General features: G+C 42.6%; 2 protein-coding genes across 7 annotated transcripts in view; one reads left to right on the top strand and one right to left on the bottom strand.

Annotated features, from left to right (window-relative positions):
* Positions 1-1,888, top strand: part of LOC147021381 (E3 ubiquitin-protein ligase TRIM36-like) — a 33,045-nt gene extending 31,157 nt beyond the window's left edge. For all 6 annotated transcript variants that reach the window (XM_085891285.1, XM_085891281.1, XM_085891280.1 and 3 more), the window contains 2 exons: positions 451-619; positions 986-1,888. In XM_085891285.1, the coding sequence (XP_085747411.1) occupies positions 451-619; positions 986-1,280 (464 nt within the window). In that variant the 3' untranslated portion in view covers positions 1,281-1,888. The remainder of the gene's footprint in view (positions 1-450; positions 620-985) is intronic.
* Positions 1,889-9,235: 7,347 nt separating this feature from the next.
* Positions 9,236-18,660, bottom strand: part of LOC147021382 (double-stranded RNA-specific adenosine deaminase-like) — a 35,919-nt gene continuing 26,494 nt past the window's right edge. Inside the window, exons 9-16 of the mRNA XM_085891286.1 lie at positions 16,567-16,680; positions 16,300-16,430; positions 13,116-13,297; positions 12,750-12,945; positions 12,538-12,650; positions 12,271-12,398; positions 11,985-12,132; positions 9,236-9,614 (exon numbers count right to left, since the gene is read on the bottom strand). Coding sequence (XP_085747412.1) covers positions 9,513-9,614; positions 11,985-12,132; positions 12,271-12,398; positions 12,538-12,650; positions 12,750-12,945; positions 13,116-13,297; positions 16,300-16,430; positions 16,567-16,680 — 1,114 coding nt within the window. The 3' untranslated portion in view covers positions 9,236-9,512. The remainder of the gene's footprint in view (positions 9,615-11,984; positions 12,133-12,270; positions 12,399-12,537; positions 12,651-12,749; positions 12,946-13,115; positions 13,298-16,299; positions 16,431-16,566; positions 16,681-18,660) is intronic.

Genomic DNA, 18,660 nt, shown 5'->3' on the forward strand with positions numbered 1-18,660 from the left:
ATGCTTCACCATCCTCTGTCGAACTGAGGCCTCTTCTATGTCGAGGCCTTGTGTTGTCATGCTCTATCATGTGGTGGCTTGCTATGCCTCGATGCACATACCCAGCACTGTTGATCGGTTGGTTGCACCACAACATGTAGAGATGCAGGTTAGAACAGGAAGTGAACCCATTACACTTTTTCTCACACTGGTCCATTGAGCACAGATGTGAACATAGACTTTGATTAACAATGACCAGCCTTTTTGGGTAGAACATTGATTTGATGTTCCTTGATATCAATGAGTCAGTTTTTGTAAAATGTTGGATGTTTTGTCACTCTTGACGAGCCATCTGCTGCTGCTGCTGCTGCTGCTGCTGCTGCTGCTGCTGCTGTTGCCCACGTTTCTTAAAAGTATCAAAACATTCGCTGGATGTTCAAACCCAATTCTGCTTCCCGTTGGCTCCCGTAGGTGTGTGGATAGTGGCCATGGCAGTGGTAGTGAGGAGGCCGAAGCAGAGACGTTTGTGTATATCTCTGCGGGCGGTGGACGCCTGGCTGTGCCTTCCACTTGCACAGCTTCCAGCCTGCTACCCCTGCCTGCACGCATTGGAGTCTGCTTGGACTGTGATAGTGCTTCGGTGTGTTGGGGTTAAAAGTTTGTGCCATAAATATAGCAAGGGCGAAATGGCCGAAGTGAAATATTTTCAGGACGAAGCAGGCATCTGCTGCTCGTTTGCAATTATTCATGTTTTGGAAAAATTATCTGGAAATTTTGCATGACGCAAACCAAGTACAGTATGGTGTTAAAACCCTCTTTCGTCCTGATTAGATAATGAGCAAATTGGTTGTCGGACGATCAAGAGAACATTTTATTCCATCTTGCTCTGAGTGGTGCATTTTGGTTCATCGTAAAACCAATCTGTGCAGTAGAGGAAGGGTTTTGTGGCCATGTTTGTGCCTGCTTTTCGCTGCTGCTCAGAGTTGCTGCTTGTCCCGGTCCGCAGGTTGCTTTTTACGATGGTGACTCCATGTCGCTGCTCGCATCTCAGCCGCTTGACTGTCAGGGTCCTGTTTATCCCGCCTTCGGCCTGCTGGGGAGCGGCCGTGTTGAACTCGAGCTGCCCGTACTGGGTCCGATCTCAGCATCGCCGCAATTGGGTGGTGGTGTCGATTGTAAGCATTAGGGCTGCTTCCTGCTGCTTCACAACCACATGTTGCTTCCATTTACACCGACGGTCACATTTTTTTATTTTATTTGCAGTGAATGTTTCAGGAGTCATTTTGATTGCTTGCATGTAATGAGTTTTCCATTCTTTCTTGACATGCTGTGTAATCTGCTCTACCTTTTAAAAGTTGATAGTTATTTACAAGTAGTCGTAAAGGCTGAGCAGTGAGAGCTTTGGATCTCGATGCAATTTGTGTACAAACGGAATCTAATATTGGAGGCGTATCAAGCACTTTACTTTACCAACTCGAGCAGTGTGTGCCGCTCGGTGTGCTCGTCACAGGCGCTGTTCTTGGATCACTTTTGTGAAGTTTTCACGGTGTGTGTGTGTGTGTGTGTGTGTGTGTGTGTGTGTGTGTGTGTGTGTGTGTGTGTGTGTGTGTGTGTGTGTGTGTGTGTGTGTGTGTGTGTGTGTGTGTGTGTTTTTGAAATGAACAAGTGATCACGTGTCGTGTCTTGTGTGAGAGAGTGCTTTTAGTGATGCCACATGAGCATGTTTACTTGAATGTGGTGCTTCACCTGCAGTTTGGGGATCTGGAATCCTTGGATGTAGAAAATTTTGGGTTTTTTTATGCTGCCCAAAACAAATTCACAACTGAAGGCACATAATGGTGTACATTATGTGACGGCTGTTCCATGACATTGACATTCGATACGAAAATAAACATTTGAATCGAGTGGAGTTTACCACTTCCTTTAATGACTCTGAGACCTTTCATGAGCCTCGGTCTCTGGTACGTGGCACAAAATGTGTCCTTTGTTGACGTGCAAAGGGCAGTGGAACATTTTCCTCTTGCTGGACATGTTTCACTGTGCCAGTGAATGTTTATCTACTCTGTCAATCAGCTGTTTGTTCACATTGCTAATGCTCCACTTTGCTCTTGAGTTTGATTGGCTGTTAGATACAGGTAAATAAGTTTCTCCAGAATGATCTGAATTTATTTTCAACATTGAAATTCCTTGTGGTCATCCAAACTAGTGAATGTGTAAATACCTACTAACTTTCACAAGATTAGTCTGCAGAGCCCTAACACGGATATTGTAGTTGTACTTTGTATACGAAAAAACAGGTCGAGGCTTATGGAAAAGCGAGAACACAGAACAAAATTAACTGCAGGGCTGAGGGACACTGAAGACGTGGACACGCAGAAGGGGCGAGGTTGGAAGGAGGTGGGCTTGAAGATATGGAGGGGTTTGACACTGTTGAAGGGGTTTTGATTGTCGTGAGCAACTTGTGCAAACTGGACTTCTCAAAATTCCCAAACTGGACATCTGGAGAACGATCATGGGAGGGTGGAAATCATTTTTTTTTTGTTGAAGGCATGGAGAAAGGTGGTGCTGTTGGTAAGGGAGGAGGGTTGGACGTAGCGCTTCGGTGAGACTTGGGGAAATTATCTCAGAGTAGATGGTGATGAACATGTGGGGTACTCCTGATTGAGGAATAAGAACTGTTAAGCATCAAGATATTTTTCAAGTAAGTTTCATTCAATGGAGATTTTGAGAAAAGGGAGATAATGTACAGGCAGATTGAAATTATGTGTAAAACAATTTTGTTTACTGAATTGTGGGGGGGAGGGGGGGGGAAAGGATAATGTTGAGGCAGAAAGGCCAATACTCGGAGGAGGAGAGGAAGAACTGGCATCAAAACAGACAAAATTATCCAAGGAGTCGACCTTGAGCAACAAATTAATTGGATACAGCACGAGGTATGTGATTTAACATGTAAACTTGGACAAAAACAGCAGCACAGAGAAACTATAACAAACACGACGGATCCCGTTCGGAAAAGATTTGAGGTGGAAGCAGTAGCTGCAGATTCAACTGACACACTGAGCAATCCCTGAACTGGATGTGATTTAATTACACCTGTGAAGTATTTTGTTAGAGGTGGTTCATGTGGAAAACCTTCAAACGCCCTTTTCGCTGGTAAATATTACCTGCTTCCAGATCATTGTATAAACTATAAACTCTTACTTGGGAAGAAGGACAGTGAGACAGTGGCAGGGTATTAAATGATGAAGCATTCAAACTCAAAGCCAAGTACTGCACTGTGGGTTTCCTGAAACTTCATTTGAAGGCAAAATGGCAGACGACTGCTCTTGATTTTGCTCATGTTGTAAGGTGCAAGATACCTGTGCCACCACCATCCATTGACTCAAGGCTGAATTGAGGGAGAACGTGCTGGTGAATTTCAACTTCCTTGGCCATTTTCGTCTTAGAAGGGATCTGTGGTGTCTTGGAATGGTCCTGCAAACATCAGCTTTTAATACATGTATGTGATAAAGTATTTGAAGTCACAAGTAATCAAGGCTTGCAGTATATAAAAGACATGCCAAACTGCTGCCAGGGCTGAATAACTACATCCAGCAACATCTCGATTTATGAAAACCATGCATTCCTGAAAAGTGGTTCTGACATCGAAAGTTTATAAATTGGGAGTGATGTCCCCCACACCCCCCCCCTCTTAAAATGTGAAAACCACCCATCACTGGCACCAAGTCTCCATCGTGGAACTTTCACCCTCACTGAACTTTAAGTCTTTTGTTTCATAATCTTCTATTACAGAGCTGTGTGTTTTAGTGTTTTTTTTTCACTGCACTGGAAGGTGTCACACATTGACCACATACCATGATCTTTCTTTGTTGTTTCGTAATCACCGTTGTATTCCAAGGCAAAAAAGTCATGTGCAACACCCATAAAGTGGGAACCAGTGTCAAACCTTTACTTTAACGATGCTGTCAGTTAAAATCTCGATGTTGTGGTAGTTGTGGATAAGCATTAGTAAATGCCTATAAATGAATAAAATTGATGGTTTCCTGTTGTAAGTTTGCTGTAGCACACACATCGATGAATTGTATTATAAACTGCTTGAGGTAATGAGCTAATTTTGATTGTAGATGGCAGTATTATACTGTAAACTGCCTGGAAGGATTGGTTAAGGTTCTGGTACATTCTCGGACAACCTCCAGTATTGACATGAATTACGTTTTCTGGAAGGCACAGGATTTTGTTGTGCGTTACCATATAAACCTGTGAGGGAGGTGTAGAGAGAGGAGTTACATGGGACGAGACGTGTTTCGATCGTCCCCATGCTCGAGGTGGTGAACGCGTGGAGCCGATTATAATCGGGTTGATTAAAACTCTAACATTGTGTATCGGAAAAATTCCTGAGCTCTTCGATCATTGTGGACGGGCCAGCGTACAAGGGAGAGAACGTACGATGAGACCCGATCGTTCAACAGCCCTGGTGGATGAGTTGAACCAGCAGGACAGACACTGGGTGGAAACAACTCCGCAGGAATCGTTGTTGGACATTGCCTTGTGTATATAATGGTTAATTTCCTCATTTGTCTTTGTGTGTTTAGTTGAAGGCAGTGTGAGTGGGGGATTGGGGGGGGGTATAAAATAAAAGGCAGCACACTCAGACGAAAGTGCTTTCAATCGTCGATTGTGAGACAACTTGCTGCTGTTGCAGAATTTGGTTTGCTTGAATCTGCATTCTCCACAGTCACTAATAGGTACTGTCTCTGGTGCTTGGTTTTCAAACGGTTTCACATATTGGATTAGTGATGAGCAAGTTCTGTTGAACAAAGTGAGTGGACTGAAATTGGACTGTAATTCATGGGTTAGTTATTCCACTTTCCTCCTTGGTCACTAATCTAGGTGTTGCATTCGATCCATTTGTCTTTTGAAGCCCACATCAAGAGTGTCAAACTTCATTTTTCCACCGCAGAAACATTGCCAGATTGAGATCTTCTTTAACGATGCCTGCTGAAGAGAAGCTCATGCATGCCTCTCTCTCTCTTCCAGCTTGATTTCTGTAACTCACTTTTGGTCTACCTGCCAAATCCCTTCAAAAGCTTCAAGATGTTCACAATAGTGCTGTGTGACAACCAAAACTAGGAAAATGGAGCACATCACTCCTGTGTTGGCTTCTTTCCACTGGTTGCCAATTAAATCTACACTAATAAATGGCAGCCGTTGTCTCCTTCATAACCCCAAAGCCATAAAGCCTTGCAGCCTCAAACTTTGCATGCACACGAAGAAAACTCCAAGGAAGTGCAAGAGTGAAAATTAGGTGTTTGGGTTAATTAAAACACCTCTTTTGAAGATAATTAACGGACTTATTTAATTATATCCATCAGGTGCTTGCTCGTCCACCTCGCTCTTTGGGTCTGAAGGCGTATCCTCAGTAACTTATCTGGGGTCTGAAGCCACCATTTTTTTTGGCCTGCTCAATCATGCCTTGACTTGTAACGGTCCGCAACGATTTTTTAATAGTTTTTTTCACTTTCCTCACTTATTACCGAATGCTTGTTCATCGTAGCTACGAATCGCTGGGTACATTGCAATGCTTATAAACACCCGGAGATGGTAGCGTTCGTTGCTTTATTTCATTTCCACACATGCCATAACCTCAAGAATCTCTTAAATTAAGCAGAATTACAAAATTTAAGCTCCAGAATTGAACTTAGCAACAGCTCTGAATGCTAAAAAGGTGTTTATTTGTCCAATTTGGACATAGTCTGACATTTTGGGAAGCTCTGGGAGGTGTTTATGACAGAGCAGCGATTGCTAATCGCTTGCCAAGCCTGCCGTTCCATATCAACCATTTCATTGAAGTGCTTGCTTCAATGCTTAAAAAGGCCTTGATGAGCACTTTACAATATTTGCATTGTCATTAAATACGTCGATCGACTTGAACAAAGTTCAGGGCCCATTCGCCTGCATTCCGCTGTGCGGTGCCTCGGGCGGTGGTTCACTCACTGAAAATGTGCAATTTGACTTAATACCACGTTTCCACTTTTTGTATGATTTCCTTCATTATACAGCCTGCCACTTCAGCAAAGATACAGTATATACATATAAAAAAATTAAACGTTTCATTTTTAAAAGTTTCTTCAACCGCTTGGTTGGAGTGCTTTCGTGAGTGGTTAAGCCACTTGGCGAGCACTCTTCAAGCCTCGATGGCAATCAGCAGCTCAGTTCTCCGTGGGGAGATCTCCAGAGTTAGGAAGGGAAAATAAGGTCGTTTACGATGTGAAAAAAAAAAGTTTTAAGTTTTACAAAGCAATGAATCTCCACATCACAACAGGCTGATGGAGAGATACACACACACCAAGTCAGCCTGGGTTTGAAGCTCGACCCAGCTATAAACTGTCATCCGGGTGTTTCACAGGCATGGTGATTCATCAATGTGTGCCATCTCTTGGATGGATGTTAAACTGGATGCCAAATCTGCCAGAATCCCCCCTCCACCTCTTTCTCCCACCCCTCTTCTCTCCCTCTCCCCCCCTCCCCTGCTCCCCTCCACTCTCCCTCTGTTAAAGGGACTGTTAAGAACTGACAGTTTAGTTATTAATTTAAAACAGCTTCCTTGCAGCATGTACAAATCGGATTTGGAGTGAGCCAGCCAGAGGGGTGCAAAGGTTTCTGCATGTGAAAGCATGCATGTAGGCAGACCTGTGCCTGGTAGATTGCATGGGTTTTAAATGCTCCCACCTGGTTTTATTTAGGGTTCGGGTCCCATTCGAAAATGCAAGTTGAGAACCCCTACCCTCACAGTTACCTCCTCCCAAACACCACCCCCCCCCCAGAGTGTATAGCTACATTTGGTGAGGCGTCTCTCTCCCCACCCCCTCCTTAATTCCTCGCTCTTTCCCCCTTCTCTCTCCTCTCCCTCCCCCTCCCTTCCCCCTTTCTCCCCCCCTCCCCTTAATATTCCCATCAGCGCAGCAACAACTCGTATTTGCTCGCATATAAAGATACAAGATATTCTACAAGCGATTTACAAATGTTGTCAATTCAAACTTTATCGACGTACTCACATTATATTGGTATTCTACATACTTTATAAACTATCTAACATTATAAATAGTATGTACTTTATAAAAATGTGTGTTGTTTTGTTGATTGACCCCATGACTGCCCTGCATGGACAGGGCTGATAATATTCCACTGTTAATCACAGCCATGTCAATCTGATTGGCCCAGCCTTCATCAGGCTGATTGACAGTCATAGTTCTGCCCACCCCTCTATCCCTTCACAAAGGGATGCAGTTTTGCATACTTTATATGGAATCCTTTGAAGCTATTAAATTTTGATCAGTTTGTAGCAAAACCAATTGAGTTTAGCTGTCAGAAAAGAATAACAACAGCAAGTATTTTAAAGAAGAATGACAAACAAATGGGCACTTTTGGATCTCTCATTTTTCTAGTTCAACAATGATATCCCAAAGTTTAATGAGTGTTGCTGGATGGGGAATTCTTTACAGATGACTGGAAGGTAATTTATAGGTTTATAAGTTCAATGTTGGTAACCGGGCGTAGTGGCGTGCGCCTGTAATCCGGCTACTCAGAGGCTTGGGTTGGAGGATTGCTTGAAGATGGGGAAGATGGGAGCTCTGTACTGGGCCACTCTATGAGAGAGTGGAGAGCAGCCCAGAATCGTGGTGAAACCCAATCCTTATCCCTGCCTCGTAAGAGGTGACCAGGGTTGCGTCAGGAAGGGCATCTGGCTTAAAACCTATGCCAAATCAGTATGCGGATCATAACGGATGATCTGCTGTGGCGACCCCTAACGGGAGCAGCTGAAAGAAGAAGTTCTATGTTGGTCAACTTTTTCGACGATTTATCTTATATTGAGCCAATGGAGTGTCCAGACCATCCCGACAAAAGTCGTCTATCATCTTCTTGATGTATAAAGTTATATTTTCTGGATCTATTTATCGAATCGGCCCGACCGGTAGTCACGCCTTCATATTGCATACCGTTGGAATACTCTTGGCAGATGAAGATGCAAGAAAACATTTTCAAACCTGCAGGTTAGGGGAAAGACCCCAATTCTATTGATGTAAATGTGTGCCATATATTGCCACCTGGTGGTAGGCAGTATCACAAATAATGTTATATCTAACCTCTAAATTATTTCCGCACAAGATGCGAGTACACGTATGAAATATTCCAAGATCCCGAGATCATTGTATACTTTCCTGTCTTTATGGCTTTGAAAGAAATATAAAATACCACTTAAAGGATTGAGGGTCAAACGAATATTTATTTTGAAAGGCTACATGTTTGTGTACATCCACCAGAGAACTGACAAATTAACCAGATATTACCAAAGAACAAATGAGGCTCCAAAATAATTCTAACACAATGGAAAGGGGGAGCACTTTGCATCACCTGGTACCTGGTCACATACTTTGCTCTGTATTACAAGTGTCAAAGCCAGATTTACGTATAATGAAAAGGGTCATTGTAAAACGTAAATGCAGGGTTAGACCTGTTAACCAATGGGGAGCTAATATTCAAGGTCTTCATTTGTCCAAGTTTAATTGTCTCAAATGGATTTGAGTTGATACAAGCCTTGAGCAAATCTGTACAGTACACTTTCGGTCTCAGCACAATCCCTTATATTAAAGTGTATATGGGCGAAAGATTGGTGATGAAAGAGGATATAAAAAGGTTAACTTGCATATATAGAGGGCTTGGGATAAAAACGGATGGCCTGAACATTCCTGAGGTCCACAAGGAAAAACATAGGACCAATCTTAAACTTTGCGAAAAGGCGTCAAGCTTATACACATTATAGATGTAAGTAGAATCTTGTCTGAAAATAATCTTTTAAATGAAGAGCACGATTCACTTGGTGTAAATTTGAATGCCAACAACGTGGTATGTCCATTATCAATGAGAACACAAAAAGAAACTGCATGTGGGGCCCATTATTATTTGATTACCCAAACAAACATCCTTGATACTTGCACCTCATCAAACAAGCATCCTCAACACTGGTCCAAACCATCTGTTGCTTTTCCTCCCTTGGTCTTGCTACCTTCCAACAATTAAACTCAGTAAATTAAAGAGCACAATTAGGTCAATATGACCTGAATCGCACCATAGCGAAATGCTTTACCTGCTCTTCTCATCCGAGTCTGGCTCACCTGAATTTGAGTCCCAAATCCATCCATATTAGTCCCAAACGTATATACGTGCCTGAAGAAGCATCCATTAATGAGGAATCGAGTTACATTTTCATGTTGTACTATTTATTTTTCATAAGAAAAATCACTTGTATGCTTTGATCAAAATTCATTTTCATCCAAAAATAAAAAGCAATTAAATAATTAATGTGAAGCACATCAATTTTATCTTTAAAAACAAATTCTGTGCCAAAGTTCCAGATTAAACATGCAGCAGAATACCTGGCCAGACAGCAATACAAAGCAAAGACAGACCGTGTGACCAAGGTGGAAATAATGCAGTGTTTTATGGACGTGATGGGAAAGAGCAGCAGGTAGCCATTACTTGGAGGGCAGGGGAAAATTTTCTCCTTCGGGTGCTTTCCTCTGCCAGGATCCATAGCCCAGGCTCTCAACTTGACAGATAAAGTGGCGTTTGGCAGCCTGCAGAGAAACAAAATGGTACAAGAGGGAAAGAGGTATTCAGAGAGTTCTTTAAAAACGAGGATTGTACACATCGTGAAGATGGGGATGGTGGCACAGTTCTTAAACTGCCATTTGCACAGAAGATACGACACCACCCTTCACCTCCAAGCACCATTTTCCCATCGAGTTAGGGTTGGCTGCTCAGCATGTACTCGTTTCCGGCCAGCCGGTTCGTTACACTTGGCCCAAACGTATCACTTAAAGTAGGAAAAATTTGTTCAGGGTTCCGGCGATAACTCGTCTCCTCTTTACAAAAGACCACATGAGATCTTTAATGTACACCAGCGAGTTAGTCATCGGACCACTCGGTTCAACGTCCATCCAAGAAACAGCATACTGATGCAACCAATGCCAAGACAGCGAAGCACCACTGCAACAGTTTATGAACGGGTCGGGAATCAAAGCCACACAAGATAGCTCCAATGTAAGTGTGCTACCTCTGCACCATGCCGTCACATCCCAACCCTCACCTGCCGTGTGAGCCATGGTATAGAACACACATTTTCCTATGATATAAACAGGCCGGGGTTTGTTTTGCGACGAGTGTTTTAAATAAAAGATCGTTTGTGTTTTTATTTTATTTCACCTTCAATCAGTTAACGTTATGACTATTGCCTTTGGATATGTTTGAGAGCACATGAATCAATCCAGCACGAGATGTTGAAGGCAAGGCAGGGTAAGCACAGTCAGCACGTGCTCTCGCTTGCTTTCTCTCTTCCTCTGTCAGTCAGTCAATCAATCAACCAACCACACAATGACCGCTCGACAAAGATGATCGATACCTCAATGGAACTTTCTTTGATAGGGAAGTGACATGAGCATCAATCTTTCTGGGAGGAGTAAGGGTGGGTCTTCAATAGGTTGGTGATCATCGCTTCACCTAGAGAAGAAGTGGCCTATAGCTCTTAATATGCAAAATTAAACTTAAAATGCAAAGGAACAAAGGAGAGGGGAATGGTGGGGGGATGGATAGTTGAAGGGAAATCGTAGAAAGGGGGAGGGAAGAGGAGAGAAAGAGGAAGAAGAAACAGGGCGAGATTGAAGGAACTGGCATGTTGAGACAGGTATTTCAACTCGTTCCTTCATAAAGTGAACACAATTATACAAAGGTTAGAAAATCACATGACATACTGGAGGGTGAAGAAAGACCAAGTTACCTTTTGTCAGAATTGCAGTCTTAAAATATTTTTTGGATACTTTCTTAAGCAAGCCAAATGTAAAAACCACCAATGCAATGCAAGGTGGTCAGGTCAGGTATGGGAGGGAGCATGTGCCAGAGCAGCACATCGCTGCATCCACATTCCGCTGGCACTCCAGGGGCCTCCATCTGGCCATCCCCCTGGCAGATGCCTGGCCCATCCCAATCTCCTTGAGATGCCGATCAACTTGCTGCAACCATGAGGCACGTGGTCGGCCCATTGGCCTCTTCCACGCACAACACTCCCTCGCTGAGAGAATCTGGTGAGCAGGATCAGCGTCAGGAAAATGAGCCACATGTCCATACAGCTGCAGCTGATGCTCACGGACTATGCAGGTAACAAATCTCATTTGAGTCTCTCTCAGCAATCGCTCATTGGACACAAAGTCCGACCAGCGATAGCCAAGGATTCTCTGAAGAGACCTGGTACCAAAGGAATTAAGTCTCAGTCTCAGATCCTTGGTCAGAGTCCAAGTCTCACATCCATAGAGCAAGACTGGAAGCACCAAGGACCTGAAGACTTGGACTTTCATCCTCCCGCACAGGTACCGGCAGCGCCACACCCCATTATCCAGTGAATCCATGACTCCCCAGGCCCAACCCAGATGACTATTGACCTCTGACTCACAGCCAGCAGAGACATGAATATCACTGCCAAGGTAAGCGAATCTCTCCACGACCTCAACATCCTCACCACAAACAGGGTGGGCCCCTCCATAAAGAGGTTTGATTGCATCACAATACTGTTTATGGGTGAAATGCGGAGTGCATAATGCAAGCTAAACTAGAGAGAAGTCGATGGCACGCCATCGCAAATCTGCACGCTTCGCACCATAGCACAGTTGAAAGATGGAAAAAAGTTCCACCAGAAATGACCCAATATCACATTTTGAATTAAAAAAAAAATGTTTTGCCCGTTTTGATCCGTGACCTCAAGTTTCCACCCTCTGGGGGCATGAACCGGGGTCAAATTTAAAAATAAAAATAATCATTACACATTTCATGCATCCCTCAATGCTAATTTCATATATAAAGTTTCATTAAAAATACTTTAAAATGCCCTCTTAATTGCATTTTTTGGCATTTGACCTTTTGACATGGATGTGGTTGTTCACACAGCATAAACCCACCTGGTGCACCTCTGCAGCATTCTTGGCCTCAGCATAGCTCTGATAGTCCCGAATCTGACTGTGCTCAAACTTAGTGCACAGCTGCACAAACAGGCGAGCCAATTCTGGCTTGGAAAGGCGAGATGGAATACCTGGTTCAACACCTTCGCTGCATACAGTAACCAAGGAAACAACTAGTTTGGAAAATTTAATTTGATAAAAGACATTTAAATTGGTAAAAATATAACAAGAATTGGAGCAAGTATCAAAGCAAGTCTGACAAAAATACAGCAAACATGGCAAATACCCAGGTAATGGCCAACCAGAGTCGCCATCAAGCAGTTCCGGCCCCCCCTCCCCAAGATTCCAGCTGAGGATGGTGTCTTCAGCACGAGCGGCATTCCGCACCATGTCCTTTCCTGATGCTCGGCCTACCTGCCTCCCAGAAAGCAAACAGGAACACCAATGCACGAATGAAGAAAAATGGGCAAAATAAATAAGAAAAAAAAAAGAAAGAAAGAAAAAAGATGGCTCAGATTGTGACGATTGTTCATAAATATCCCATTGCACTCACATTGGGATGGTTCAGACGATAGTGTTCGGGCAGTTGATTGGCAAAAGCATTACCGTCAGGCTCGAGCCGGCAGCAGGTGGCACGAGTCAGATGCCCATGATGGTACAGGAATCCTGCGGCAGGAATACGTGCAGGCGGATGGCACCATGTGGTATGCTCAACAAGCCGACATCAAAATCAAGACGGAACAAAGGTGGAAACGGCAACCTTACCGACAGTGAGCGAAGCAGGATAAACAGGCAGCAGAAAATGGCTGAGCAGAGTTCCTTGCAATCCGAGCACATTCCAACGCAGCACTTTATCGCTGCAGGACATCGGGCCAGGAGCAAAATCAGATGATGTACCATCCGACTCCACAGCCTCAGAAGCTAGGTCCAGGAGAGGCAGTGACGTAGCACGTTTGTGGGTCTGCCAGAGTGTGAGTATAGGTGAAGGCAATGTGGGTTAAAAACCTTTGGAAGCCCTCGTTTGAAAATTTTCAAAACTACAATTGTGGCTTGTAGCAAACCAATTGGTTGTTTACCAAGTAGAATAGAGACAGATCTGCATTTCCATGAATGGTCATTATTAGTGCGTACCTGGAAAGGCAATGCTGAAAGTGAATCTTCCACCGTATGAGAATCAGAATCCTTGGCAGATAAACCACGGTCTTCTGACACAGGCGTTTGAGCTGCCAGACACTGCAATTGCTCGTCTGAAGTGAGATCTGAAGTAGTAGAACTCATCCCTTGTACATCCTGTAATAAAACGGTCCCTTCTCCTGCAAACACACAACATGTTATCAGTTTAACTGTTATGTTGCTGTTAAAGCTAACTTATCATGTGTTATGCAAGTCCACCCAAATTCCCTAATTTTTTTTCCCTTCCTTTTCTCATAGGATTCTTCTGCTCCATCTCGCAACTCCCAACTCTTCACACCAAGTCCATACTACTGTTTATTCTTTCACTTGAAACTTTGAATCAAACTCTTACGAGTATCTCAAAACTTGTGACCCCGCTTGTAACCAAGTTAAAGGTCAAGGTGATCACAAAAGCTCATTATTTAATGATATCCGGTAATTATCAACTTCCTCACACTGTTTTGTTTCAGGAATAACAATAACAGCCTCTGGTACCGGGGATATGGCCACGGCCGAAAGGTTCAGAAAATAACAACTTGATATATTCATGGCGATGCAGAATAAAAACACAAACAAAATCCACCATTTCTTCCAAACATTTCCCCCAAAATGGAAAACATTTTACATTTGATGAAGACGAGAATACAGCCACATCCACTGTGTTAAGGAGACTTCAGAAGGAAGGCGTTGGAGTGACTCATTAATTTTTCTTTGTATTTGCGAAGAGCGGAAATCGGGTCGTAATAAGAAAGCAATCGTGCGAACATTTTCAGCCAATCAATGCAGTCCTTTCAGAGAGCCAATCGGCCTGGCAGATACGGAGGAGTCAAGGTTGCCAGATGTCCAGCAGTTATCGTATTTGTACGATAATTCAACCTCTTGTACGATCGATAATTGCAAACGTACCATAATTCTGGCAATTCCAAAAAAATATAGTACTGCACTTGACCTTCAAGTTTCAGTTCAAGTTTCATAACATTTTTCTCAGTCTGTTGGGCAGATTATGACCTCTGCCACATCTGGCGCAGAATTTTTCACGCAGGCGTAACATCACGTAAGCAAGTGCACAGACAGCAAATGAGAAAAGCAATGCACATGTTGCTTCCAAGTTCCGACTTCAGAGCACGTGGAGTCAAGGAGCGTGGACGTGCACACGTCAATTCCGGCCCGTCGCGGTGTTGCGGAGATCGTTAACCCTATGTGTGATTAATTCTTGTCATCACACGTTTATTACCCTCGCCGAAGGATTCGAAGAGGGTATTACATTTGGTTCCGTTTGTTTATCTGTTTGTTTGTCCGCGCTGCACTTTCGTGTTTTTCTCCACAACCGCTTGTCGGATTGAGACGAAATTTTCACCAGTGGTGCGACTACTCATGTAGAATGTTTCAATCATAATTATGATCTCATAGGTCACGTGATGTGGCAGCCATATTGGAAAAACGGAAAAAACTTTGGACCTCTGTATCTGAAACTGCACCAAGGAAAAAAATTGAAACTTGGCATATAGCAAGTACAGGCAGAATGAGTGTGATTTTTTGACATCATAGGTGCCCTCCTTATGACGTCATAATTCAATATGTAGAAGGCCACATCCAATCAGTATGAAAAATTTTTGAGGGTCATCTTGGGATAAAATGGTCCACAGAACGAAAGAAAAAAAATCATGACGTCATCGATTACGTGATTCGACAGCCATATTGTTTTAAAGAAACAAAACAACAACTCTTCAAAAATCTTCTCTGAAGTGGCCGACAGATCGAGGCGAAACTTTACATGTATGAACACCTGTCATGATGAACAAAAGGTTCACACATATGATGTCATTAGTCACATAGTTTGGTAGCCATATTGGATTTACCCTAAAAGCTACAAAACAAATGAAATACACCACTCAAAAGAAGTCCTGGGGAGGGTTTGCAATCTCTGATTGCTCTTTTTCTTGTTATTGTGTAAGACTTGCAAATAGCAAATTTTGAATAAATAAATAAATAAATAAACGATGGAAGCATTTCATGATAATGGCTGGCACCAATTCTTACGAGACGTATTTTGGTATCCTTAATATGAATCAAGTGTTTTCTAGACTCGATTTTGAGTCTTTAACCCTTTAATGGCCGACTCAAAAAAATACACGACCGTTTTTCAGCACATTCACCTGACTCATGTACTGGAGTTTTGATATCAGCAATAAAAAAAAAAATCTTCCACAAAACATAGTTTATTCGTGATAATTGGATATTCTGTTCAGCATTGGCCATAAATACATGCTAAAATGTACATTAGGAGCTAAAACATAGAGCGGGTTGACAGATGTGCTGAAATTCTGGCGATTTGACAATCGGGCTGCAATGCAACCAAACCATTTCATGTTTTGTGAATATGTTTTCCTGTACGAGCCAGCCAAAAGTGTGTACGATGTGTGAAGATTCCATCTTGCTGCAGAGTACCAAGAAAATATTATCTAGGGTCCCAAACCCCCCCTCCCCCCCCCACTCACTCAGATTCATTATTTTGCTGATTATATTTTGTGCTTACTTTGCATGCATGCCACTTTTACCAGGCATTACCAAACAATGTATGTGTATGAGCGTCCTTACTCCAGAATCAGCAGTCAGTAAATCTACGATGGTTGACGGTTGCAAATTGAAATGTCGCTGTACATTGTGGGTTAACGACGGTGAAAAGAAAAAAAACTTTCACGTGGTTCGTGAGAATTGTACAGAATTTTTTCTTCATTTACAACAGGTCATTGAGTTTTAAATGCATGAGATTTATTTTCACCTGGTTTAAACACTATCATTATCAACCAGCACACTGAAAGGAATAATCATCACATTATCTTTGTTGGGATGAATACGTTTGTTGATAGCTTGACAAAGTGCATTGAAGAGGATGGAGATTATGTTGCATCATGCGATTTGAATGAAGTTTGTTAAATCGTACTGTGGTACGATGTGTAGTCTATAGGAGGCGTGACAACTTTTGGGATGCTTGCCAACACCAGGTGTCACCTACTTTTGTATAATAGGCCTCATCTCCCCCGATTTCAGTCAGTGACCCTTTTCTTCTATGCAATTGTTTTTTAACAAGCCATAAGAGAATTGTCATGACGAGTATGGTGAAATAGCAAAATCAAGATACCGTGTGGTACTTTGCGGCGCAGGCGGCCTTGCATGCTGTTCACAAACACAGGATGATGCTCGGTTCCTTCAAGATCAGCAAAGTTGGTGCTCAACTTGTCAAAGATTATTGCATCACCACAGGGGGCAGTGCTATGGAAGAGGGTGGATATTAGGTGAGCACTGGTGGCAACGTATTAATGGAAACACACAGCGGGCAACCCAACACACTTTTATCAGATGAGCAGCCGGTAGTTACACAGACATGGATCGACAATAACATGCTCACCTGAAATACAAGTGGAAAGTAACAGAATTCTTGACTCTTAGATGACCATTGCTGCGACAAAATATCGTCGCAGGATCACACGAGTCATAAGAGAGTAACTGTCGGTAGAGGAAGCTGTGGGAGGAGCAAGGGAAAGGGTGGGCATAGCAGAAAGTGGGTGTAGAAATTGGTAAATATGATGTGTGTGTGGCATAGTGCTAATCAGAGCGAATGGGGGAGGTAAGGGTAGCGGGAGATAAAACTTGTAAAGATTGTAATTGGTAAACAAATTCTCAGGACTTTTCCACACATCTGTCGAAGCAAACAAGAAAATTAAACAAAGTAATCTGAGGTCAACCGTGCTTTCATCTGGAATGACTTGGTGGTACAGTGGATGAAGCCTTGATGCAACACCTTCACCGCTGCTGCTCGATGGAAATATACATACCCTGCCATGTAGCAGAAATCTGTCCAGGAGCAATTCTAACCTTTAAGTATTCAGACACGTCATGAACGCCCATGGACTCTCTCAAGAGAATATGGGATCAACCACAACAATCCTGTAAACTCGTCAGAATTGTTTGTTTATTTATTTATTACCTTCACCACAGATGGTGGACGGACATTACGTTTTCACATCTGTCTGTTTGTGAGAAGGATATCTCAAAAAGTTATGGACGGATTCGGACAAAAGTTGGTGGACAGGTAAGATGTCTGACAAGAATAAATTGATTCGATTTTGGTGAAGATCCAGATCCGAGATTTTTAAAGTGATTCTTCACCATTGATAGATTGGGACAAAAATGATATGTAGCACAATATTTCAAAAAGTTGTAGATGGATTATGACAAGACTTGGTGGATGAGTTGGATAGGTGACAAGAACAAGCCGATGAGATTTTGTTTCAGGTCCAAATTCAGATCCAGCCAATCAGTGGGATACAAAATGTAAGCTGTTCAGCCGGGCAGAGGTATGTGCTCTCCAGTGCCATGTTCTCATTTTTACCCTCACCGAAGGAGAGGGTATGGCATTTGGGTCCGTTGGTCTGTCTGTCAGTTTCTCCGCACACAACTTTCATGTTTTTCTGCGCAACCGCTTGTCGGACTGACAAAATTTTCACCATTTGTGCGACTACTCATGTAGAATATTTTAATGATAATGATGTCATAGGTCACGTGGGGTGGCAGCCATATTAGAAGAACTTTGGACCTCTGTATCTCTGAAACCACAAAGGAAAAAATTGAAACTTGGCACATAGCAAGTACTCCTCATGGGAAATGAGTGATTTTTTTTTTAAATGACATCATCGGTGCCATCATTATGGTCATTATTGCATATGTAGAAAGCGACATCCGATCAGTATGAAAATTTTTGAGGGTTATCGAGGGATAAAATGGTCCGCAGAATTTTTTTTTGATGATGTCATCGGTCACGTGATTCGGTAGCCATATTGTTTTAAAAATCTTCTCTGAAGTAGCAGAACAGATCGAGGCGAAACTTTACACGTATGACCGCCTGTCCACGAGGAACAAAAGGTTCACACATATGATGTCATTGTTCACTTGGTTTGGCAGCCATTTTGGATTTACCCAAAAACCGACACTTAATCAATTGACGTGAAACTTCAAGTTTATGATCTGGTAGTGATGGAGAATACATATTTTAAATTTCAATTTGATCAGATGCATGGTCTCACAGCAAGAATTATTTAATCTTTTGATATGGGTTCTTTTAATTTATTTATTTAATTTTTTTTTTAATAAGGCTCACTTGGCTGTGCCTGGATGGGTTTGAGGGTGGAGGAGTAACAGGTGAAATGCAAATCCTATCCAGGTTTCTCCTGATGACATCATCCTTCCTTTTTGATTGTTTGTGTTCCTTCTGATTACTCCAATGCAGGATTGTAACTCTTTGGTCTTCCATTTGCTTTGAATTGAATTTATTTTAATCCCATTCTAAATTCAATTGAATAATGAATAATAATAATAATAATAATAATAATAATAATAAAAAGTCATGGGTCAGGGTCAGGTGTACCATCAAAGTGGGACGTCTTGGTACCCGGTCATCACTGCCAGTACTTATGAAGTGGCAGTTCTAATTATGTCTCGTATT

This window comes from Eptatretus burgeri, chromosome 8, assembly GCF_056783735.1.
Source record: "Eptatretus burgeri isolate ZD-2024b chromosome 8, Ebu_testis_v1, whole genome shotgun sequence".
NCBI classification, from domain to species: domain Eukaryota; kingdom Metazoa; phylum Chordata; class Myxini; order Myxiniformes; family Myxinidae; genus Eptatretus; species Eptatretus burgeri.